The 25,714-nt window shown below is 33.5% G+C and overlaps 1 protein-coding gene across 4 annotated transcripts in view; it reads left to right on the top strand.

Annotated features, from left to right (window-relative positions):
- The window catches only part of WDR47 (WD repeat domain 47), a 76,171-nt gene extending 51,414 nt beyond the window's left edge, over positions 1-24,757 (top strand). For all 4 annotated transcript variants that reach the window (XM_051993166.1, XM_051993167.1, XM_051993168.1 and 1 more), the window contains exons 8-15: positions 972-1,226; positions 6,241-6,316; positions 7,053-7,210; positions 8,606-8,775; positions 9,662-9,832; positions 12,417-12,548; positions 22,407-22,625; positions 23,311-24,757. In XM_051993166.1, coding sequence (XP_051849126.1) covers positions 972-1,226; positions 6,241-6,316; positions 7,053-7,210; positions 8,606-8,775; positions 9,662-9,832; positions 12,417-12,548; positions 22,407-22,625; positions 23,311-23,453 — 1,324 coding nt within the window. In that variant the 3' untranslated portion in view covers positions 23,454-24,757. The remainder of the gene's footprint in view (positions 1-971; positions 1,227-6,240; positions 6,317-7,052; positions 7,211-8,605; positions 8,776-9,661; positions 9,833-12,416; positions 12,549-22,406; positions 22,626-23,310) is intronic.
- Positions 24,758-25,714: the final 957 nt, after the last annotated feature.

The following is a 25,714-nucleotide window of genomic DNA, read 5'->3' on the forward strand; positions in this document are numbered from 1 at the left end:
GTAAATTGAAATTGGCTGCAAAAATCTATTCTATGCCCCTCTCAAAAAAATTAATTTTATTTAATTCATTTTATTGACATTTTTACTTTACCTTGAGTGCAATGGAAATTTGTTAATACCAAATGTGATATTATAGACCATAATCTCTTAATCATCTAGCAATGTCAGACTTTCAGTAATGTCCTTGCTCACTGGCTGGCTGGGATCTTGTGATTTTGTGGTCTGGGGCCAGTTTACACTCACTTAGCAATCAGAATAGCTGGGCCCCAGCATGAATGTTCTCATTCTGAGAGTGTTAAGCCTTCCAGGGCCTATTCTCTAGAAATCTGCTGGGCTTGAAGTATAGTCTAGTAGTCTGGGCTAATACACCTACTATTGTAGATTTGGTCTCTAGACTTCTAGAAACCATGCTTTGGGGGACTTTGTGATTAAAATTCATATAACTCAGTCTCTCAAACTAGCATCAGACCATTAAGGCCATGCTTCTACCATGTACTGTGGTCTGAATTGTGGTTATTTGTTCTCATTTTGTTGTCTGCCATCTGGCCATACCAGAGTTCCCTCTATATCATGATCAGGAGTTAGAACAAGATTTTAATTGAACTTTTAATTTGAGGTTTTAAAAAATATTAACAATTAGCATGATTATTAAATGGAAATTTCCATAAAAACTATTTTCTGTAAGAAAAATGATATTAAAATGAAGGAAAACCTTCTGCTTTATAGTTAGTTTGAATATTAAGATAGCACTCATTTGAGAAATCTGTTGTTACTTTGACATTAGTGCTATAAGAAATAATGACACCAATTTTAGTAAATTGACTAATAATTGCTTTTCATAATTGATTTATCATTTTCTAGTATGTAAACTTATTACAGATGACCTATGACAATTTTTTCTCTTTTTTTTCAAGGATTTCATCCTTTTTGAAGTGATGAATATATTTTGTTTCGAAATAATTGTCTTACAGATCTATTCAAAAGCTTGGAGAATTAAATATTGGTATGGATAGTCTTGGTAATGAAGTACCAACACTTGGCAAACAATGTAATGGAAGCAAAGGAAATGGATCTAACAACACTTCTGCTAATTTTGTAACACCTCCTCCAGACTCTACTCAGAGGATCACTCCAGATTTGCAAAATGTTAATACAAGCACTCCTCTTAATCATGCATCAAACCAGATTCCTCTTCTTGAAGAGTCACCTGTCCGTGGAAACCAAATGTAAGTACTTAGTTTGCTTACAATTAGAAATAATGCTATAAAATTGGTAGGTAGGATAGTGCTACTATCGGAAGTACTTGATTGCTTCCTTGGAAGGGATGAAGATCAAATGCACTTAAGGCCTTTTTTGTTTCCACCTTTCTATTTCCTATCGCACATTTGACATTAGCTCACTTTTAGCCCAAGACAGTATAATGGCCTTCCAAGTCTAGGTAGCCCCATTCTCTAAAGGTTTTGTGGAGTTGATATCAAACAAAAAGTTATTAGTACGATTACAGTAGGTCAGAGGCCCCAGTTAGGAAAATTCCTCACATTCAAACAGAGCTCATTGTCCTAATTTGAAACTTTAGGTTTGTCTAACTCCCTGGCCTCCTTGTGTTTGAAGCAAAATCGGGGTAGTTTCTTAATAGTTATAGGGAGGGAAGTTGGGGAAAAATAGACCTTTTTAAATGAGCTTTTCTCAGTCCTTGAAGAGATATGTTGGTGTATAGCTTTGACCTTAGACCTGTTATAAGATGTTTGTATGACCTGATGGCTCCCTTTTCAGGCTAAGCTTATAGTTTCTCCTTTCAGTTGCCTCAGTACCACTGTTTGTTTTTAGCTTATCTTCCTCAAATCTCGAACTGGTTTGGGAAAGCTATCTTTTCACTGCTTCTCAGTTCTTGGAAGCTCTAATCCATTCCCCAAGTCAGGATCTTGCAGACTATATGTATTCCTTTAAGACCTAAGTGTAATTCAAGTCTATCTCGTGACTCAATCCCGGATTGCTCTCAAGGCTAAAAGGGAATGCTTGTTCCATTGAACTATAAATCATAGTATGCCAGTCAGTTGGCATAACCCATATCACATTGCTAACATTTTGCTGAGTAGATCATGTAAAGATATTAGCACAGTGCCTGGCACATTGTTTATTTTTTTATTTTTTATTTTTTATTTTTTTAAATTTTTATTTAATGATTACTTTATATTGACAACATTATCCCTTGCACTCGTTTCTTTTCCGATTTTTTTTCCCCCCTCCTTCCCTCCACCCCCTCCCCTAGATGGCGAGCAGTCCTTTATATGTTGGATATGTTGCAGTATATCCTAGATACAATATATGTTTGCAGAACCGAACAGTTCTCTTGTTGCACAGGGAGAATTGGATTCAGAAGGTATAAATAACCTGGGAAGAAAAACAAAAATGCAGATAGTTCACATTCGTTTCCCAGTGTTCGTTCTTTGGGTGTAGCTGCTTTTGTCCGTCATTTATCAATTGAAACTCAGTTAGGTCTCTTTGTCAAAGATCCACTTCCATCAAAATATGTCCTCATACAATATCGTTGTCGAAGTGTATAATGATCTCCTGGTTCTGCTCATTTCACTTAGCATCAGTTCATATAAGTCTCGCCAGTCCTCTCTGTATTCATCCTGCTGGTCATTTCTTACAGAACAATAATATTCCATAACATTCATATACCACAGTTTACCCAGCCATTCTCCAATTGATGGGCATCCATTCATTTTCCAGTTTCTAGCCACTACAAATAGGGCTGCTACAAACATTTTGAGTGCCTGGCACGTTGTAAAGCTATATGTTATTATTATCATCCTAATTGTCATCATCATCATCATCATTATCATACTGTCCCATTGGTTGTTATGTTAGGTGCCCCATTCTATGTTAAAGCTTGAAGTCATTAGAAGATTTTTAGCCCTAACATTTTGCAGGGTGTACAATCCACTCCCCCATTCATATGCCTGAGTAGGTTTGGAGAATAATCACTTATATAGCACCTACTTTGTGCCAGACTTTGTGCAGAGTGCTTTATGATTATTATCTCATTTTATCCTTGCAACAGCTATGTGCTGTTATCATCCTCATTTCACAGTAAAGAAAATTGAGGCAGGCAGTAGCTAAATGACTTGTGTGTGCTACATTTTATCTCTGTTGGAGACAGGGTTGTGGTATCTGGACCTTAACTTTGTCTCCTGTTTGTCTTTATGACTGTGAGAAGCATAAAACCTTTTCATTCCTGGAATCTCTGCCTCAACTCCTGGATATATCCTGGCCTCTTTGTTTGCCAGTGCCTTTTTGTGGCATGATGGAAAGAGCTTTGGATTTAAAACTCGGGACTTGGATCTCACCTTTGCTGCTTTATTTCCTGTGTAGCATTGGGCACATAACATAACTTTGGACTTGTTTTTCTCTTTTCACAACTGATGGGGCTGGATTAGATTTTGTTGAAAATCCTCTCCAGCTCTAATGTGTCCCAGTTCCTTCCTACTCTACAATCTTGATAAAAGCCATATGCTTGGTCAAACCCTTTCCTCTGATTTCCATATTACTCTTAAAAGTACCACTAGGCCCACAACCTAGGTTTCATCCTCAGTTCCTTAGCTCTCACCTCTTATTCACTTTCCCCAATCTATCTATACTTTTATAACATATTTTGTATATGCCTTCTTGTCTTCTCTGCTTCTGCCACTGCCCTGATTCAAGTTCTCATCACCTCCTGCTGGGACTTCTAGCAGTTCTGCTTGCTTCAATCTCTCCCCACTCCAGTCCCTCCTTCATTCTACTGTTAAAGTGATCTTCCTAAAAAGCAGGTCTGACCATGTCATCCTCTTATGCAGACAAATTCAGGTACTTCTAAATGTTGCCTCCAAATTCAAATATCAAATGCTCTCTTTGGCTTTTAAATCCCTTGATAAACCTACATGTTAACTCTAATTGCGTACTCAAGGACACTTGATTATACTGTGACCTGGTGACACTGGCCTCCTGATTACTTTGTGATCTGGTGACATGGGCCTCCTTACCATTTTTTGCCCATGACACTCCATCTCTTGACTGAGAATTTTCACTGACTTTCCTCCAAGTCCAAGAGTCTCCTCTACCTCTACCTCTACCTCCTGTCTTCCCTGGCCAAAGTTTCCCTTCTGCAAGAAGCATTTCCTGATTCTCATGAATTTTAGTATCTTCCTACTAAGCTTACATCCACTTTATCCTGTATCTACCTTGTTTGTACGTATTTGGTTGATTATATGTTGTCTCTGCCAATTAGATTGCGAGCTTCTTAATAGCATGGAAGAAGTTTTCCCCCCTTTCTTTGTATCTCTTTTGAAAATTTGGTTACTCTTTTTAACATGCATTATACTACCTGCATAGGGGAGGGGGTGAGGGGAAGGAGGGGAAAAGTTGGAATAGAAGGTTTTGCAAGGGTCAATGCTGAAAAATTACCCATGCATATGTTTTGTAAATTAAAAGCTATAATAATAATTTTTAAAAAACACATTTGGTTACTGACAAACCAAACAGCATCTCCTTTTATCTTACCTAGTATCCCTTCCAAACAAATACCCATAAAAAGATAGGCAACTGCTTGTAGAAGAAAGTAGGAAAAAGCTTTTTTCTTTTTTGACCAGATGGGTCAGATTAAATCTCCAGAATATTACAGTGGACCAAATTCATACTTAGTAACACTATTTTGGGGAACATAAAAAAAAACCCATCAAAATTTTGCTATTTTCTTTTCCATTCACATCTTAGTCCCTTATGTCCCTTGCAATATATACTTGCCTTCCAATTTTATCATCTAGTTAGCACTTACTTTGTCATGCCTCCTTCCTAGTGATAAACACAGCTTTTTCTGTTATCTCTGAGTCTTTATTCTTTTCTGCCATGGATACCCACCATCACTCTTCATTGTTTCAGCCTTATGAGGATTAGGGCCAATTAGTCAGCAATCATTTATTAAACAACTACTGTGGATCAGGCACTGGGGATACTAAGACAAAGAAAATACTCTCTGCTCTCAAAGAACTTACATTCTATTGAGGAAAACAGCATGTATGTGTATAAGTAGATGCAAAAGAAATTCAACATAATTTTTTTTGGAGGGGGGAGCTGGAGACATGAGAATTCTGTTAGGAATATACTGGGACAAATACAGTAAGATATGGGTTAATAATTTTGTAAGTTGTAGCATTTATACATTTATCAACGCTGAATAGTGTCAAAAAGGCTAATTTTTCTTTTATCACCATTGAATGGATCAAATAATTTGATGTCCTATAGTAATGGAAAGAGTGCTTTTTTCATTATTTTCTTGAAATCAAATACTTTTGAGGATTATTTGGTTTAAAAATAATTTGAATTTGGAAACAGTCATTATACCGAAATTATCATCAACATTCCAACTTCAAGAATGAATTCTGACAAATACAGAATGTCCCAAAAGTTTTAGTGCAGCTTTAAACTTAAGAAGCTACCCTCTTGTGGTATATACTGACTGATTTATCCATCCTTAGGTAAGCTGGTTCTCCACTCCCCTGGGGGTTTCACCATATTGATACCAGATTTAGTGTGATCATTTCTTTGACTTAGCCATCTACAGTTTAGGATTGTTTATTTCATATTTAGGAGGGGGAAATAATAGATGAAAGAAATGCACTATCTTGTTTAATATTGGTCTTTTTTCAAAAGAAATAATCTAATCATTTAAAAATTATTGTATTAATAATTTTTAAAATGGAAAAGAGAGATTTTATTAATTTTAATTTCTAAAAGCTTTAAACTGCGCTAAGACTTTTGGGACATCTAATATTTCTTTCTATGATCACCTGAAGAATTAAGAGTTTCTACTACTATACAACTGAGCATAAAATGTGTAAAGTGCTTTGGAATTCTCGAAGCATTATATAAATGATTGTTATCATCATAATATCATAGTGTTTAGCCCAGTAGTTGGAGCAGTGTAGGTGCTTAATAAATATTTATTGATTGATCATTATAATTTTGTGTTATATCCATTTCTGTTATTGTTTCCCAGCTATTTGGAAACTCTCTTATTTTTAAAATAATACTACCAGTATTGAAACATTATACTATACCTAGAACAATGCTAGACATTTGTGCTTAATAAGTGCATGTTGACTGATCTAATAAAAATTAAGAGATCGAAAACTACAATTGATCTTGTTTTTGTTCTTATATTCAAAACACACTGACTTTGCATTTTTGTTCAAATAGTTCAACAGACCATTGTGTCATTCAGCCACATTTTTCAGATTCTTCAGGTGCTCTATCAAAGTCAAGAGGTGATGAGGTAATACTTCTAAAAGTTTTCATTTTTTTAAAAAAAATTAGTAATTCATTCTTCCTGCTTTGTTTAATTTATAATTGCTTGGTTTGAGAAATTTGCTATTTGGCAAAGGCCGTCATTATTAGCAGGTTGTGGTCATTTCACTGACAATAAATTTCACTCCTACCCATTTTCCCTTTATCTGCTTTGTGTGGTAACCCATCACTTTTTTACATGGTTGGATAGGAAATTTGTATTATCAAAGGAGTTTAATAGAGCAAATATGATATTGTTTGTGAAGTGCTATGCAAATCTCAACGAGATATATAAATTTGGGCGGTTAGTGAATGTTTTTGTATATATCCATGAAAATTCAAAGGAACAAAAAATTATTACGTAATTAGTTTTAAATACAAGAACAAAAATATTCTGAGTACAAAATAAAAAATATTCATAATAAATTTTCATGGAATTTTACCCAAAAAAATAAAAAAAAAACTCAATTTGATGTTATACATTTGTTCCTATATCTTGTTATTGTGACAGAAGAAATGTATTTTGAAAAAACATGAATATTTCTGAGTTTAGTTTATTTATGAATAAAGAAAAAGTATAAAAATTGGGGAAATTTGAACCTTATAAAATCACCTGATTTTTAGTTCATTGAGCTTTACGATACATAGGAATCATACTTTAACATACAATTGAAATATATTTAAAACTCAATATATATTTAATTTTTAAAACATTCTTTCTTCAGGGTGACAAGTCAAAGAAGCAGTTTGTTTGTATTAACACCTTAGAAGACACACAAGCTGTTCGAGCTGTGGCTTTTCATCCAGTTGGTAATTTGTATGCTGTTGGCTCAAATTCAAAAACCTTGAGAGTATGTGCCTATCCAGAAGTCATTGATCCTAGGTATGTATATATGATGACAATCAAAAAGATAGTCATCATTGTTTTAATATTTTCATTGTCACATGGTCCTTCTCAATTGTCATTATTGGCTTTCTACTTAGTTTTTCCTACCAACTGTTTTGTATTAGTTTTTTTTTTTTTTTTTTGCATGTAAAAATTACCTGAAATAGATGTGTCTGATTAACTTTATAAGATAATTTTCATAAGGATATATTCTAAGTGAACATTAATTTTAAAATATTATTTATGTCTTAATAATACATGTGGATTCAATTGACTGTATCAGACAGAATAACAACAATAACAATAATCACAGGAGTTCTGTATCAAATAAATAGTTATGGGAAGCTAAGTTGCACAGTGGATTGAGTCCTAGTCCTGGATTCAGGAAGACTTGAGTTCAGATTCAGCTTCAGATCCTACTTGTATGACCCTGGACAAGTCATGTAAACCCATTTGCCTCAATTTCCTCATCTTTAAAATGAACTGGAGAAGGAAATGGCAAACCATTCTAGTATTTTTGCCAAGAAAATTCCAAGAGTTACTAAAAGTTGAACATAACTGAAATAACAATAACAACCACAAAAAAGAATAATTTATATTTTATGTAACATTGCGCTTTAAGGTCTGCTACTCTATTAGAATATATACTGACTGGTTTACCTCTCGTTTGGGAGCTCCTGGGGGCTTATCATATTGATACCAGACTTAGTGTGGATATCTAATTGGCTACAACTTATAACTGATTGTTTATATATGAAAGAGATAATATCTTGCTTGATATTTGTCTTTTTAAACATATAAACTAATCATTTTAAAATTATTGTAATAATTTTTTAAAAAAGAAAAGAGATTTTGTTAGTAAGATGGCATCTAAGTGGCGTAGTAGATAGAGTTCTGATCTCAGAGTCAGGAATACTTGAGTTCACAAATGCTTACTGGATATATGACTGAGCAAGTCAGTGTCTTCATCTATAAAATGGGGATATTATTATCTTCCTCACAGTATTATTATGAAGCTCAAATGAGATCAAAGCACTATGTAAATGCTAATCATTACTTTTTTCATTGTTCATAGTATACCACATTTGTTCAGTGAGCCGTTAAGCCAGATATGGATGAAAGAAAACTTTTAAAGAAGGCACCTAGATTTTGAAATATCAAAAAAAAACTGTCAACCAAAGTCAGGTCTGATATAAGATTGGTCTGACCCTTTTATTATCTATTAAACCAAATAAACTAAATATTAAACCAAAAATGAATTTTAATGCATTAATAAACATTATTTCATAAAGTGTTATTTTGAGCTATTTATCAACAAGGAGAATTTATATATATATACATATACATATATATATGGTTACTACATCATAGTTACTTTTCTCTTTCTTTCAGTGCATATAGCTCTCCCAAGCAGCCAGTGGTACGGTTTAAGAGGAATAAACATCATAAAGGATCAATCTACTGTGTAGCGTGGAGTCCTTGTGGCCAATTATTAGCTACTGGCTCTAATGATAAATATGTTAAAGTACTACCTTTTAATGCGGAGACTTGTAATGCAACAGGTAGGGCACAAAAATTTCTTATGGATGTATGCTTTTAATTTCTCCATTGTATCTCTGACAAAATGTTTTTTAAAAATTTTAATTGCAAATACGAAAAAGTTTAGCTTATGCTTAAGAGTGATCTTTTTTTCATTTATATACTTTAAATTTGACAAGATATTGTTTGAGCCTGAATGTATTGTTTTAACTAATTATCCAGGATTGTACTAATAGAGGATTAGTTAATATCTGATTAGTATTTCTTTTCTTTTCTTCTTTTGGATGAGACTTAAGAATGTAGCAGGAGTTCTGTAAACTTTCAATTCCAGTGAGGTGAAAGAGGAGGGGAAGGAAGAGGAAAGAGGATCACTAATACTATTATAAGTTGCTAATAAGGACTAGCCATAAAAGTTTGGTCAAATCAAAAGGTGCTGTTAATTTGAGTCTTTTTTTCTACTTATATAATTTATTTATTTATTTTTGCTATTGTGTCATTCTTTAACATTTATGAAAAATTAGTGTCTTGATTTCTCAAGTTTATATTGTTTTAATTTATCCAGGGGAAATGAATTGGATTGTAAAATCTAATTCTAAATTTAAAAATATCTTGGAGAACCCCAGCTATGTGTAGTGGGATGCATAAGATTTAAGATAGTTTTATAATCTCATGTTATCACAGTAATATGCAGCAGCACTCCTTAAATTCATAAGATTTAGCTCAGATGAGCAAAACAGGAACCCAAAACAAGCTAAAATGATTTCCATAAGGTTAAGCAGGTAATAGTAGAGCAGAGATTGAATCTTAATCATTTGACTCCAGAATCAGTGTTCTTTTCCTCATATTATGCTGTCCCTCAGCCATAGTTCTTATGTTTTTCTTTTTCAAAAATTTAAATTACTGTTTCAGGACCTGATCTGGAATTCAGTATGCATGATGGGACCATTAGAGATTTGGCATTTATGGAAGGTCCAGAAAGTGGTGGAGCTATTTTGATAAGTGCTGGAGCAGGAGATTGTAATATTTATACAACAGATTGTCAACGAGGGCAAGGCCTTCATGCTCTGAGTGGTCATACTGGTATGTAAAGCTTGATTTTAGTTGTTTTATAAGAGCCAGTTTTTAAAAGTTGTTTTGCAGTTAATGCATTTTTTTGAAATTTACAGTTTTAAAAAATTTACTTTATTTACTTTAATAAGATAGCAGCTAATTCATCCTGATTGTTTTTCTTTTCCATGTCCCCTTCTGAACCTTTTTTTTTTTGGTATATTTTTCTGTGTTTTTTTTGTTTTTGTTTTTGTTTTTTGCTATTTATACTGCTTACATAGTTGTAGTCTTGGTATGTTTATGGGGGGGGGTTGTTTGTTTTTTTCACTGTATATTATTTCATATTAATCTTAATATGTCTTTTATTCATATTTGCTCTTATGGTATAATGATTTATTTTTTCAGTTGCTATCATTTATTTAGTCATTCCCCAGTTGTTGGATACTTGGTTTGTTTCAAGTTAAGTCAATAAATATTTAGTAATCAGTAAATGTTTACCAAGTGCCTGTTATGTGTCTGTTACTGAACTAAGCACAAAAATGCAGATGATTTCCAGGTTTTATATATCCAGCTCTTCTGAGTTCCAGGTTTTGTTTTTGTGTGTGTGTGTGTGTGTGTGTTTTTGTGTTTTTGCGTTTTTGCTAGTTGCCTTTTGTATATCTCTAATTATATGTCCAGTAGACATCTTAAACTTAACATATCCAAATAAAACTCATTGGCTTTTCTTTGAGACCTTCCCCTCTTACTAGTTACCTTTTTACTGTTGAAGGTACCATCATTCTTGAAGTTACCCAGGATTGCAACTTCACTGTCATTCTCAGGTTACTCATTTCACATATCCATTCTGTTATTACATCTTCTCATTTCTACCTTCACAACATGTCTAGCACATAATTCTTTTCCCACACTCATACAACATTTATCCTATTCCAATGTCTTACCACCTCTACTTGGATTATTGTAATAGCCTTCTAATTGATTTCTCTTAAGTCCCTCCTCATGGAGGGGCAGCTAGGTGGTACAGGGGCTAGAGTGCTGATTCTGGGATTTTGCCAAGAAAACAGCTAATGAGGTCACAAAGACTAGGACTTGACTGAATAACAAAGTTGAAGTAAGCCAAGGGGTAGAGTATAAGAATTCCAGTTCCTGGTGTCTGTTAGGGGCAAGCAGGTGACACAGTGGATAGAGCACTTCATCTGGGGTGAAGAAGACCTGAATATAAATCTAGTTTCAGATACTTACTAGCTGTATGATCCTGGGTATAGTATCTTTGCCTGGAAACCTTAAATGGGATTGCTATCTACACAATTGCCAAGTTATTTTCCTAAAATTTAGATCTAATCATGACACCTTCTACTTAGTAAATCTGGCAGCTTTTTTAGGTTCAAATATAAAACTCACTGTCTTAAAAAAGTTTTCAAACTTGGCCATTTTTAATTTTGACAGACTTCTTATACTTGACTCCCATCCATGTGCTCTATAGTTCAACTTGTCCTTTCTTACAAAGGGATTCTACTTTCAGTCTTTGTGCTTTTATGCTAATTGCTCTCCAAGTCTGAAATGCTCTCCCTCTTTACCCTCTCTTTTTATCTTCTCTAGCTCAAATGTCACTTTCTTCAGGAGGTCTGCCCATTTCTGTTCAGCTGCTAGTGCCTTACCTTTCACCAATTCTATCTTCTCATTTAGATTGTACTGATACCTACTTATTTACATGTCTCCTCTAATAGAATTTGAGTTCCCTTGAGGTCAGGGACTATTTTTCTCTTTCTTTGTGTCTCTAGCATTTAGCACAATGTCTGGCATTAAGACAGTAATGTTGTTGACTAACTCATTAATAATTTTGTTACTACTACTATTAATCAAGGGTATATTGTTTTAAAGTTTGCAAATCACTTTATATACATAGTCTCTTTTGAGGGTCATATGAGGTCTATGAAATTGGGTACAGGTGTCATCCTTTATTTTGCATATGAAGAAACTAGAACACCAAAAAATTAGAATGTTTTACCAGGATCATATAACTAAGTGTCAGGGCAGAATTCAAACTGAGGACTTTCTGACTCTTGGTTCAGTACTTTGCATTCTATCACAATAAGTCCTGTTAATATTATATTTAATGTTATATACATTACCTCAGAGATCTAGGATATCTTCAGTGTAGTTATTCACTTGGCTGATTTAGATCATAACCCTTCAACATACTAATATGGCTTTTATGACTATAGTAAAAAAAAAAAATCATCATAGGATAACTCACCAGGTGATGGGGCTTTTATGAATTAATGAGGCTCAATCTCCAGAAATAGGTTTACTGTCCATCATCAGGCTGATATTTAAAACCCAACTTTCTAGTAGTATTACCTTCAACTGCACAGTATCACTTCCACACTTGGATAGGACAGCAGAATGTAGGTTTTCTATGTAGGATTTTGCTTATAATTGCATTGTAATTCTTTGAAAATTGTTTATCTATTGAGAATTGAGACATATGGTAAATCACTATTAATCAGAATATCCCATTTCTTATCCATGTCCAATTATTGAATACTGAATTTTATCTGTGTTGGAGGAGGTTTTATTCTTCACTCACCTATTATATGACCGTCTTTACACACAGGTCATATTTTAGCACTTTATACCTGGAGTGGATGGATGATTGCATCTGGTTCCCAAGATAAGACTGTGAGATTCTGGGACCTGCGAGTACCAAGCTGTGTTCGAGTTGTGGGCACAACATTCCATGGAACTGGTAAGTTTTTCTTTAACCTAACTAAATAATTATATATGATATCAGAATTTTAAAATGTTCTCTGAATTTTTTATCCCTATTTTTAATGATTGGAATTATATTATTAATATTTCATTTTCCATAGAACTTTAATTTTTTTCTAAATGGTTTCACATTTTTTAAGGGTCCCTTCCAGCTCTCAATGATTTCTCTCCTGACTCTGACATTTGTCTTCATGATAATTCTTTGAAATAAGTGAGTCTAGAAGTCCTCTAGGAAGTCTTTCACAGAGCCAGCATTAACATATATCTTTTGGTCTTTGGGTTAGTGTTTTTCTGCTACCATCTCCTTTATATCTGAACAGATCACCTACTGCATATTCAGCAGTCCCAGTTGTGCTTGAAGATTCAGTTCTTGGGGAATAATCCCACTGTCCCCTCCAGACTCTATTTCTACCATCAACACTCAGCAAATTCTCCTTCATTCTCAACCATTCCAGTGTCTGACAGCCATGTACTAACTACCACGTCCAAGATCATTCTTCCTCCTTTTTCAAATGCCTGACATATAATTTTCCTCTCTAACAATTTCCACTCTTATATGAGGATACTTCAACATATGTGTTGATATTCCCTTAAACCTTATAACCTTGAGTTCCTTTGTCTTCTCAAATCCATGGCTTATTTTTCCATTCCAATTCAATTACATTCAGTAAATGATTATAGCTTTGATTTTTCTATCACTAAAAAATGTTTCACTTCCATGATGAACTCTGAAACTCCTTAATCCAAACATATTGCTCCATTTTAAAAATAATCATATTCTCATTCTCTGTCTCTCTGTATCTCTATTTCTCTCTGTGTCAATCCCTCTTTCCCTCTTTTTCGCTCTCATTCTTTCCTTCCTGAAACAATGAACATTACCCAACACTTCCTTACCCTGAGGAGAACCTTTACTAGACACTATCATTTTATATCTCGCTCCCATTTCTTACTCAAACTCCTTAAAATATCTGTCTAGCTTGTTGCTTCACTTCCTTTCTTCTCCCTCTCTCTGAAATCACCTAAACCTATTTTTAATCCTCCCCATATCTCTCAATACATCTACCAGTTGGTACTTTACCAAACCATCTGCTCTGGCTTTACTTCTTCTTCTTTTTTTTTTTATTCCATTGACAGTTGGCAGGAGGATAATGAGATTTTTTTCTTTTTTTTTTCTTTTTTTTATTATAACTTTTTATTGACAGAACATATACATGCATAATTTTTTACATTATCTCTTGCACTCACTTCTGTTCTGACTTTTCCCTTTCCTCACTCTACCCCTTCCCCTAGATGGCAGTCTATCTTATACATGTTAAATATGTTACAGTATATCCTAGATACAATATGTGTGCAGAACTGTACAGTTCTCTTATTGCACAAGAAGAATTGGATTCTGAAGGTAAAAATAACCTGGGAAGAAAAGCAAAAATGCAAGTAGTTCACATTGATTTCCCAGTGTTCTTTCTTTGGGTGTAGCTGCTTCTGTCCATCATTGATCAATTGAAACTGAATTAGATCTTCTTTGTCAAAGAAATCCCCTTCCATCAGAATATATCCTCATACAGTGTTGTTGTTGAAGTATATAATGATCTCCTGGTTCTGCTCATTTCACTCAGCATCAGTTTGTGTATGTCTTTCCAAGCCTCTCTGTATTCATCCTGCTGGTCATTTCTTATAGAACAATGATATTCCATAACATTCATATACCACAATTTACCCAGCCATTCTCCAATTGATGGGCATCCATTCATTTTCCAGTTTCTAGCCACTACAAACAGGGCTGCTACAAACATTTTGGCACATACAGGTCCCTTTCCCTTCTTTAGTCTTTAGGTATAAGCCCAGTAGTAGCACTGCTAGATCAAAGGGTATGCACAGTTTGATAATTTTTTTGGCATAATTCCAGATTGCTCTCCAGAATGGTTGGATTTGTTCACAACTCCACCACAATGCATCAGTGTCCCAGTTTTCCCACAACCCCTCCAGCATTCATCATTATTTTTTCTTGTCATCTTTCTGGCTTCACTTCTTTATCTTCCCAATCTCCACCCTTTAGTTAACCAGTTCAACTCTGTTCTATTGGCTACTCTTAAATTCCTTGTTCCCCTTCTTAATACTTTATATAACCTGTGAAATCCCAACAGTGGATTACCCTAACCATTTGCTTCCTTTGCTCTGACTCATGTGCTAAACAAAACTGATAGAAGTCATATAGCCATGCTAATTGGGTATACTACAAATATATGTCATGTAGTTTCCACTGAGTGTCTCACCAGAGTAAGGCTGTTGCATTCACAGGTTGTTCAGGTGAGAGCTGATGGTGGCCTGACTAGGTTAGTGGATGTGTAAGAAGGGATGGATTTGAGGGATGCTATAGAAGTAGAAATGATAAGATTGGCAGACAATTGGATATGTAAAGTGAGAGAGAGTGAGGAGTCAAAAGTGACATAGCAAGGTTGTTAACCAGACTGACTAGAAGAATGCTGATAATGTTGGCAAATAGGAGAGATATAGATGACAATAGCACTCAAATAGTAATGTTCTTTTGAATATGTTAATTTTGACTTATCTATAGATCACTGATTCCAAAATGTTCAATAGAAACAGATATGAGATTAGAGTTCAGGAGAGAGACTGGAAATGGATATATAGATCTTGGAATAGTTTGAATAGAGATGATAATTAAATCCTTGGAAATTGATGTCACCAAGTAAGGGTGTAGATAGAGAAAAAGGGGTATGATGAGCCTTGGGGTACACCCACAGTTGGAAGGTAGGATATGGATAATGATAGCAAGAAAGACAAGCTGAGACAGGAGGAGAAACAAGAGCAGCATCACATGGTACAATCAGGAGAGAGTATCCAGAAGGAAAAGGATAATCTTTAATGTCAAAAGATAGAGGGGTCAAAAAAAAGATGAGGAATAAAAAATGGCCATTGTATTTCACATATAAGAGATCACTCAGTCTCTCTCTCCAAAGTAACTAATGATCTTTTAAAAATATTTTATAATTAATTAATTAATTAGAAAATTTAAATGATTTTTACATTTGTTTTTAAAACTTTGCATTCCAGATTCTCTCCTTTCTTTCTCACCTCCTCCTCCAATGAGCAGACACATAAATTATGCAAAAAATTTCCATAAAAGTCATGTTGAGAAAGAAAACATAGATCTATCCCCTCTCTACAAACCCTCAAGAAAAATAAAGTTTTTTTAAAAAAGTATATTTCAATTTGTATTCAGACACAATCAGTTTTTTTTTCTAGCTATCAGTTCTTTAGGATGCTTTTGAATCACTGTATTGCTGAGAATAGCAAAGTCATTTACAGCTGATCATCTCACAACATTGTTGTTACTTTGTACATAGTACATTTCACTTTGCTTGAGTTCATGAGAACTTCTTCAGGTTTTTCTGAGAACATCCTGTTCATCATTTCTTACAGAACAGTAATGTTTCATCATAATCAAATATCACAATTTATTCAGCCATTCCCCAATTGATGGGCATTCCCTCAATTGCTCTGAGAAAAGAGCTGCTATAAATATTTTTGTATGTATTGTTATATACATTTTCCTGGTACTGGTGTATTGTTAGATTAAATGATAAGCATGACTTTATAGCCCTGTGGGCATAGTTTGTATCTTTTGATCATTTATCAATTTAGGGAATGGCTCTTATTTTTTATAAACTTGACTCAATTCTCTATATATTTGAGAAGTGAGGCCTTCTTGTAAGGGCAAGAAACTGGAAAATGAGGGCAACCCATCAGTTGAAGAATGGCTGAATAAGTTATGGTATATGAATTTTATTGTTCTATAAGAAACGATCAGCAGGATGATTTCAGAAATGCATGGAGAGTCTTACATGAATTGATGCTGAGTGAAGTGAGTAGAACCAGGAGAATATTGTACATGGCAATAAGATTATATAATAATCAATTCTGACAGACATGGCTCTTTTCAACAATGAGGTCATTCAGGCCAATTCCAATGGTCTTGTGATGTAGAGAGCCATTTGCACTCAGAGAGAAGACTGGGAACTGAGTGTAGATCACAACATAGTATTTTCACCTTTTTTTAAATTGTTATTTGTTTTTTGTTTTTCTTCATTTTTCCCCTTTTTGATCTCATTTTTCTTGAGCAGCATGATAATTGTGGAAATATATATAGAATAATTGCACATGTTTAACATATATTGAATTACTTGCTGTCTAGGGAAGGAAGGGGAAACAATTTGGAACACAGGGTTTTGCAAAGGTGAATGTTGAAATTATTTATACATGTATTTTGAAAACAAATAGCTTTAATAAAAAAATTTCAGACTGAGAAAAAAAAATTTGAGAAGAAAAAAAAGAGAAATGAGGCCTTCATCAGAGAAGCTTCCTACAAAATTCTTTTCATAGTTATTATTGCTAATTGCATTTTCCCTCTTTTTATTCGAATGAGCTCTTAATGAGGTACTTTTAAAACTCTTTTTGGTAATATCATTTTTATTGAAATGAATCAGCAGAAGTTGGATAGTTGACATCCTGTTTGGTAAGTGTTAGGAGGTTCTCTCTTATGTCTTAGACATAACAAAGAAGTTTGTTATCTTTCTAAGATATCAGAAGGTCATTAAGTGTTGCTTCAGTACCATTACTACATGGCTTCACTAGTTCTGCTTTATCCCTCCTTGGAAGATAACTAACTTCTCATGTAGAACAATTTCAAATATGTACTTTATTAAAAATTTTATATATATTTGGGCAGCTTGGTGGCACAGTGGATAGAGCACCAACCCTAAAGTCAGGAGGACCTGAGTTCAAATGTGGTCTCAGATACTTAACACTTTCTAGCTGTGTGAGCCTGGGCAAGTCACTTAATCCCAATTGCCTCAGCAAAATAAATGAATAAAAACATGCATACATACATACATACAGGTTTTTTTTCTTATTTTTTTCTGACTCAATGTGATAATCTTTTACACTTCAGCTCCCTGACAAAGGTCAGGTTTCCCTTCTATCTCTTCAGAGCCTTTTTTTTTTTTTTTTAAATTCCCTCCCTCATTAAAGCCTGACTTCCAAGCTTAAAGGAAGAACATGTAATTGTACTTTATATTTTGGAGTGTAAAGAAGTATTCCTTAACTTCCTTTATCTTATCATCTTGAAGGAAGATCACACTATCTCTGAAGAAATTGCCCTTTATTGTTATTTTTAGTCTTATGCTTAATAATTTATTGAGTTTTTTGATTGATGATACTATGTAGAAATAAATTTTTCCTGAAGACTATTTTGGCTGCATTACAAAAGTTTTGGTTTATTATCACAATTTTAGCATTTTTCTTTGATAAAATAATTTTTGTTTCTATAATTTGATTTCTGACTTTCCAGTTCTTTAGGATACATTAGTTAGTCTTCAAGGCTCCATTTGAATCTTTTCTTCAAAGGCCCATTTTTAGTTTTGGTTATAATTTTTACCCCATTTTACTTCCCTTTTCCTCTTTTAGTACAATCCCTTTTCCACCTCTAGTTTTTTTTTTTAATATAAACACATTAAAGTCAACATATATACACCGCTAAGTAATTTTTCTCTTTACCCTTTTCTCCTCTTTTTACAAAAAAGAATAAGGTGGGAGGAGGGAAGAGGAAGAAGGATGGGAATAAAAAAAGACTGTGTGTGTGTGTGTGTGTGTGTGTGTGTGTGTGTGTGTGTGTAACACCTAGTACATGTCCTGTCCTATGTTAAGCACTTCACAGATATAACATTTAATCCTCACAGCAAGCCTTAGAGATATAGACTATTATTATCTCTGTTTCCATGAGTGAGGAAATTGAGGAACACAAAAGAAAAGTGACTTGCTTAGGGTCTTATAGCTTGTCAGTGTTTTGATTCTTAATTTGAACTCAGGACTTATTGACTCTAGGCCCAGCAGTTTTCTGGGCCTAGTGTTACCACTTAACTAGCCTTAGTTAAAAGGAGAAAGGTGAAAGAAAGAATGTGATCAACATTAAAAATCTACAGTGAAAATAGTTTATTTCTACTCTTTTGTCTTTATTCTCTCTACCTAACCCACATCCCCATTCTCTGAATCTTGACACTTTTTTTCTTTCTAATCACCCCTCTGAAGTTTGTTTTGCTTAAGACTATTTCCTCCCTGACTCTGCCCTTTCTCTTAAACCATCATTCCCTCATGTTGTCCCTGTTTCCTTCAATATATATTTATTTATCTACATTAGACTTTGTGTTCTACCCATCTTTGTACAGTTCAGCTAAACATGAAATTAATAAGTTGCCCATTCTCCTCCTAAGGTTTGTATTTTCTTATCAAGCATTTGAATTATGAGAATGAATAAGTTCCTCATTTATTTTCTAGTGTTTTTCATTTCTTTCCTCATTTAAAATGAGTAAAATAGAATAAAGTCTTTGAGTTTCCAACTTCAATGGTGGGATTGGTGGGATTCTCAACAGATATTTGTTCCTTTTTCCTCAATAAAATGTAACCATTTCATTGTTATTTCGCTCAAATAGGTTTTCAGAAATAGGTTTCAGAAAATCCCAGTTCTGGAATTTGTTTTAGGGATACTTAAAAGTCCATTATTCTTTTACAAATCCGTTATTCTTCTTCTGTGATTACATCCAGTTTTGCAAGATGTTATTTTTACCTTTAAGCTCTTATTCTTTGGAATATCATATTTTCCAAGGTTTTCTCTATTTGCAGCATAATCTTGTATTTCTTGGTACTTGAACTCTCTATTTTTGACAGTTTTGTTTTTTTCCCTACTATATGTTGTTGTTTTTTTCCCCTGTTAGCCTGAGAATTCTGGATTTTCACTCTAACTTTCCTAGGTCTTTTCAGTATAGGTTTCCTTTCAGAATATAAATTAATTCTGTTTTTCAGAATTTCAGAAGTTTGCCTTCTATTTCTAATACATCTGGGCAGTTTTCTTTTTTTTTCCTCTAATTTTTTAAAATGGCATTTTATTTTCCAAATACTTGCAAAGATAGTTTTCAACATTCACCTTTGCAAAATCTTGTGTTTCAAATTTTTCTCCCTCTCCGCCTCCCCAAGACAGTAAGCAATCTGATATAGGTTAAATATGTACAGCTCTTCTAAATGTATTCATCATTTTGAGGGAAAAAAAAGAAAATCAGATCAAAAGGAATTTTAAAAATGAGAAAGGAATAAAAAAGTAACAACAACAACAAAGGAGAAAATACCATGCTTTGATCCACATTCAGTCTTCATAGTTCTCTCTCTGGGTGTGGATGACACTTTCCATCACAAATCTATTGGAATTCCCTTAAATCACCTCATTGTTGAAAAGACCCAAGTCCATCACAACTGATCATTACATAATTTTGTGGTTACTGTGTACAATGTTTTCTTGGTTCTGCTCACTTCACTTAACATCAGTTCATATAAATCGAGGCTTTTCTGAAAATCAGTCTGCTCATCATTTCTTATAGAACAATAGTATTCCATTACATTTATATAACATAACTTATGCCCATCTAATCATTTTCTGATTCTTTGTCATTACAAAGAAAAAACACTTCAGACATTTTTGCACATGTGCGTCCTTTTCCCTCTTTTATGATTCTTTGGGATACAAACTCAATAGTGACACTTGAACAGTTTTCTTTAAATATGATGTCCAACTTTTTGTTTTTGAATTTGATCATGATTTATGAGTCCAGTGATTAAATTGCTTCTCCTTCAGTGGTATTCTGTGTCAATTTTTAAAAAAATATATTTAGGATAATAAAGTACTGTTTTAACCAGACTCTGTCCTTGAGAATTCATCTGCAGTTTTGCATGTAGAGGGTTCAGAGTTTCCTTTACCAGTCAGAAAGTCCTTTTCCTTTTAAGCAATTAACAACCTATATCTTATAATAATCTGTGAAACAAAAAATGAAATTTCACAGTAAATTAAAACAGAAAAGTCATAATTAAGTTTAGGATTTTTGATTGATCAGACAGAATAATAATAATGTTAATGTCATTATGCTTTGGGAGAAAATATCTTTCTGATAGAGATCACTCCATTTTTAGATGTTTTCCCTTTAAATCAGGTCAATAGTGAACAATGAAATATTTTTCTTAATTGGATTAAAAATATTTCCACTCTTCATTTATAAGCAAAATAATATCTCATGGTTTCAAAAAATACCTCTTTAAAATTGATTATCTTTCTTGAAGGAAAAGAAAATCTTTGATTCAAGTGAAAACAAAAACTTCAGACTAGGACATTGTGAGAATATCATTTTAAAATACTTTATTACACAACGATTTAGAGTTATATGTTTCCATAGACAGTAGATTTCTTTCTTATATATACTTCTAATTTTCAAGTCTTTTGACTTTTATTATATTTCTTATCATCTCATAGAATTATTGAGTTCGATTTGCTTCATTCTTTTTTTTTTTTCCAAAGGAGTTTTGAGTAAGGTTTTCCACTTTCTGTCTGAGCTCTTTATTATCATTCCAATTTTTCCTCAGGAGCTCTAATTTTATCTTTTATTTCTTCATTTCTTTCAGTTACTCTTGGAGTCCTTGTGGCCAAACCATCCTTTTTTTTTTTAAGCTTTTTTTTTATTTTTAGCTTTTTATTTTCAAAACATATACATTGTTTTCTTTCTTTCTTTTTTTTTTTTAATAACTTTTTATTGACAGAGCCCATGCCAGAGTGATTTTTTAAAGCATTATCCCTTGCACTCACTTCTGTTCCGATTTTTTTCCTCCCTCCTTCTACCCCCTCCCTCAGGATGGCATGCAGTCCTTTACATGTTAAATAAGTTACAGTATATCCTAGATACACAATATATGTGTGCAGAACCAAACAGTTCTCTTGTTGCACAGGGAGAATTGGATTCAGAAGGTATAAATAACCCGGGAAGAAAAACAAAAATTCAAGCAGTTTATATTCATTTCCCAGTGTTCTTTCTTTGGGTGTAGCTGCTTCTGCCCATCCTTGATCAATTGAAACTGAATTAGCTCTCTTTATTGAAGAGATCCACTTCCATCAGAATACATCCTCATTCAGTATCGTTGTTGAGGTATATAATGATCTCCTGGTTCTGCTCATTTCACTTAACATCAGCTCATGTAAGTCTCGCCAGTCCTCTCTGTATTCATCCTGCTGGTCATTTCTTACAGAACAATAATATTCCATAACGTTCATATATCACAATTTACTCAACCATTCTCCAATTGATGGGCATCCATTCATTTTCCAGCTTCTAGAGGCCAAGCCATTCTTTTCTTTGAGGCTTTACTGTACTTGTAGACATGCTTGTTGTCTTCTGCATTAACCTCTTGAACTGCTTTTAATGTGTGGCATTTCTTAATTTTGTTCAGTGTTTTTTTCTGTTTGCTAAACATCTTCAATCACAGTTTCTGGATTGGGTCTATAGCCAGGTTCTTCCTGCTCTTATAATCTTGAATGGATTGCACAGGTTTTGCTCAGTCATTCTGGTAATGTCCAATTCTGATCCCATTTGGGATTTTCTATGCAAAGATACTGAAGTGGTTTACCATTTCCTCCTCCAGCTCATTTTACAGTTGAGGAAACCGAGGAAAACAAAAAAGTGTTAAGTGACTTGCCCAGGGTCACACAACTATAAGTGTCTGAGGCCAGATTTAAAACTGAGGAAGATATTTTCTTATCCATTCACTGTGCCACCTAGATGTGATAATTATTATTTTTGCTTACTTCACTGGATTGTTGTAAGGAGAGTTTTGTAAATCTTAAAGTACTCTTTAAAAAGTGAGTGTTTGTTATTTTTACAGTGAATTTGAGTTGGGTTTTAAAAAATGAAATAAATTTCTAATTTTAAAAAAAACTTTTATTTAGGCAGTGCAGTGGCATCAGTAGCTGTTGATCCTAGTGGCCGTCTCTTAGCTACTGGTCAGGAAGATTCTAGCTGTATGTTGTACGACATCAGAGGAGGACGAATGGTACAGAGTTATCATCCTCATTCCAGTGATGTTCGCTCTGTTAGATTCTCTCCTGGGGCTCACTATTTACTTACAGGATCTTATGATATGAAAATAAAAGTGACAGACTTACAAGGTAATTTATCTTAATCCTTCAGACTAGATTTATATTTATGTTCTCTTTTGTATATTTTAGATTGTCTTTTTACAATTTTCTCCTTATTAGTCTAGTATCCACATTTTTCTGAAATATTTTAAAATTTGACTTACAATATATTAGCATATTATCAAAAGTGTTTCAGTAAATAGCCTAATAAACAATATTCTAACCTTTAATAATTGGAATGGTTGTTCTAATTTTTAATATAGAATTATTTGTTTTGTTAAATAGTTGAATTGGCCTTCACTTCAATGTTTTATTTCATTATGGGCTGAAGGATGCTAGAAGATTAAGAATATATTAATTCATCCTTTGCATTCTAATTTACTTCTATGTTATATGCTTTGCACATAAGTACTTAATAAATGGTGTTGAATAAATTAGTTTTCTACAATAGACCTGTAATGAACAGTTTCTTTAATCCAGTTGCATTGAATAATGCAAACATTATTGCACTATTGAACCATGTTGAACTGTTCAGCAATTTAACTCTTAATATTATTTAATTACAGTAACATAGGGTGGTATGCATTTTTATAGTGAATGAAAATATGTTAACTTTGCATTCATGTGGAGTTTGAACTAGTAAATAAGGAAATCTTACTCAGAAGTCTGTAAAATTTATTCAGCTCATTTTAATACTTGTCGCTATTTTTTTTAGGGGACCTCACCAAGCAGCTTCCAATTATGGTGGTAGGGGAGCACAAGGACAAAGTGATTCAGTGCAGGTGGCACACAAAGGATCTTTCCTTTTTGTCATCATCAGCTGACAGAACTGTAACGCTTTGGACTTACAGTGGTTAGAATACACCTGTAGACAACCTATGCAGATAAAGCACAGAGATTTAAGATGGCTGAAGTGGTTTTTTTTTTTTGTGTGTGTGTGTGGGTTTTTTTTTTTTTTTGTTTGTTTGTTTGTTTATTTGGTTGGTTGTTTTTTGTTGTTGTAGTTGTTGTTGTTAATTCAAACAAGCAGCATCTGGCCAGGAGAGGGATTTAGCAAGAGGAGGCATTTATCACAGTTTATCTCATTGCTTAGGAGAGATGGGTATTTAGTATTATTTTGCAATGCTTTCAGGTCTTCCATGTGAATTTATGCTGCTGTGATCTATTGTAGTCTTGTTGCCAAAGTATGTTGGAAAAGCCCGTAAGTTGTCACTGTGCACTCAAAGTTAAGGTTGATAATGTGTTTACATTTTAGTATTAAATGCATTCCTTGTTCTTTGCATAAATGACAGTTTTCTATATAAATTTAAATTGAACTATACTTTAATAAAATTCATATATGTACTTAGTTCCAGACAGATTAAACATAAACAGAAATGACTTTTGCCATTCTCACAGTTCCATTGTATGCATCACTTATTTAGGGGTAAGATTTTTGTATGCTTCTCTAACGTTTCATGGTTGTTTTTAATATGTAAGTATCACTATGGGACTAAAAAATGAATATACAACTGCTTCTTGGTTTGATTCATAATGAGATATAAGCCTTTTCTTTTAAACCAGGGAGATGATGATTATTTTGTTTTCTAATCTATTTCAGAGTAAAAGGCAAAATACATTTGCTTCAAACATTTAATTTCTTTGTTTTTTTGAATGCAACTGTATACCTCCACTCTAAAATGTACTGTAGAAGAAGCAGATTATCAGCATTTATCTTTTGCAACAGTTGATGGTACAATCTACTGGCGAGCATTTTTCTCCTCTTCAATAAAACCATTAAAAACTTAACTATGGACTATAGCATGGCTTGAAATGCTATGTCTGCATGATAATTTAAAAATGGAAAATAATGATTTTGGTCCAAAAGCTTATTGGAGTTTTTTTTTCTTTGCAAGGTTTATGTAAAGCAGAATTACAGTTTTATTTCTAAAGAATTGTAGATCCTAATGTTATGTATTGTTATATTTTCATATTGTACAGTTATTTTCCGTTAAATTATGATAGGTTATTATTTATTTAAGATGCAGTTGAGCTTTGGTTCTGATAATTGCTAAACTGTCTGTGCACTGTAGCAAACATTTTTAACTATTGTATACAAGTGGAAAAGGGTATTAGAAGTGTAACTGTGCTATAATCTCAATAAAGACCTCTTGACACCTTAATGACTCACAATTATTATATTTTTCAGTTTTGTAATGTTTTTGTTTCTTAAATTGACTTGGAAGCAATATCATTTAATGGAAAGTTCTGTTTTGTTAATTAGACAAAATTTCTAATTCTTCTGTTTTGTTTTTGTGGATGATATAAACCTGGGAGGTATAAATGCTACATTAGATGACAGGATTGGATTCCTAAAGAACTTCAATAATCTGAAATATTGAGCCAAATTGGGAATAAAGATGAACTCCTGCTTTTAAATTTAAAAAATAACTGTACAAAAACAATATTAGGGAAAAGTATCTATATAGTAATTCATATGTGGAGATTTTAGCAGATATGAAGGAGAACACTTAGTCCATCACCCATATGCCACATGCCCTCAATTCCATATTCTTTCCAAAAGTTGTCAGTAATCATTAATTATCTTTATTTATCAGCTGCTGTGTTGGGGGTACAAAGAAAGGCAAAAACAGTTTTTCTTTCAAGAAGTTCACATTCTAATGGGGGAAAGGACATGCAAGCAATTATGTCCAAACATATGCATATTATATATTATATATGATAAATTAGATGTTATCTTAAATGGGAAGGCACTTAGAATTAAGAGAATCAAGAAAACCTTCTTGTAGAAGATGGCATTTTGTTGTTGTTTGTCCTTCATTCTCAAAAAGGACTATGACATCACGGAGATGATGACATGCAAGTGAATTGGATTTAAGTGAGAGCTGTGCAAGGTCATCTGTCTCACTTTCTCCTCCAGAGCTATCTGGGTCCAGTGGCCAGAGAGAGATCAAGACAACTAGAGATGGCCCTGGACGCTTTGGGAAAACTTGGCCATTTTAAACTAAGGTCTTTAACATTTCTCAGTTTGACTGAGGCAATGTCCAACTAATGATTGAGGGTGGGTAAGAAATGAGTCTGAGAATAGCCTCTTTTACCTGGTCAAAAAAATAAATAAA

Source organism: Antechinus flavipes, chromosome 4 (assembly GCF_016432865.1).
Source record: "Antechinus flavipes isolate AdamAnt ecotype Samford, QLD, Australia chromosome 4, AdamAnt_v2, whole genome shotgun sequence".
Taxonomy (NCBI): domain Eukaryota; kingdom Metazoa; phylum Chordata; class Mammalia; order Dasyuromorphia; family Dasyuridae; genus Antechinus; species Antechinus flavipes.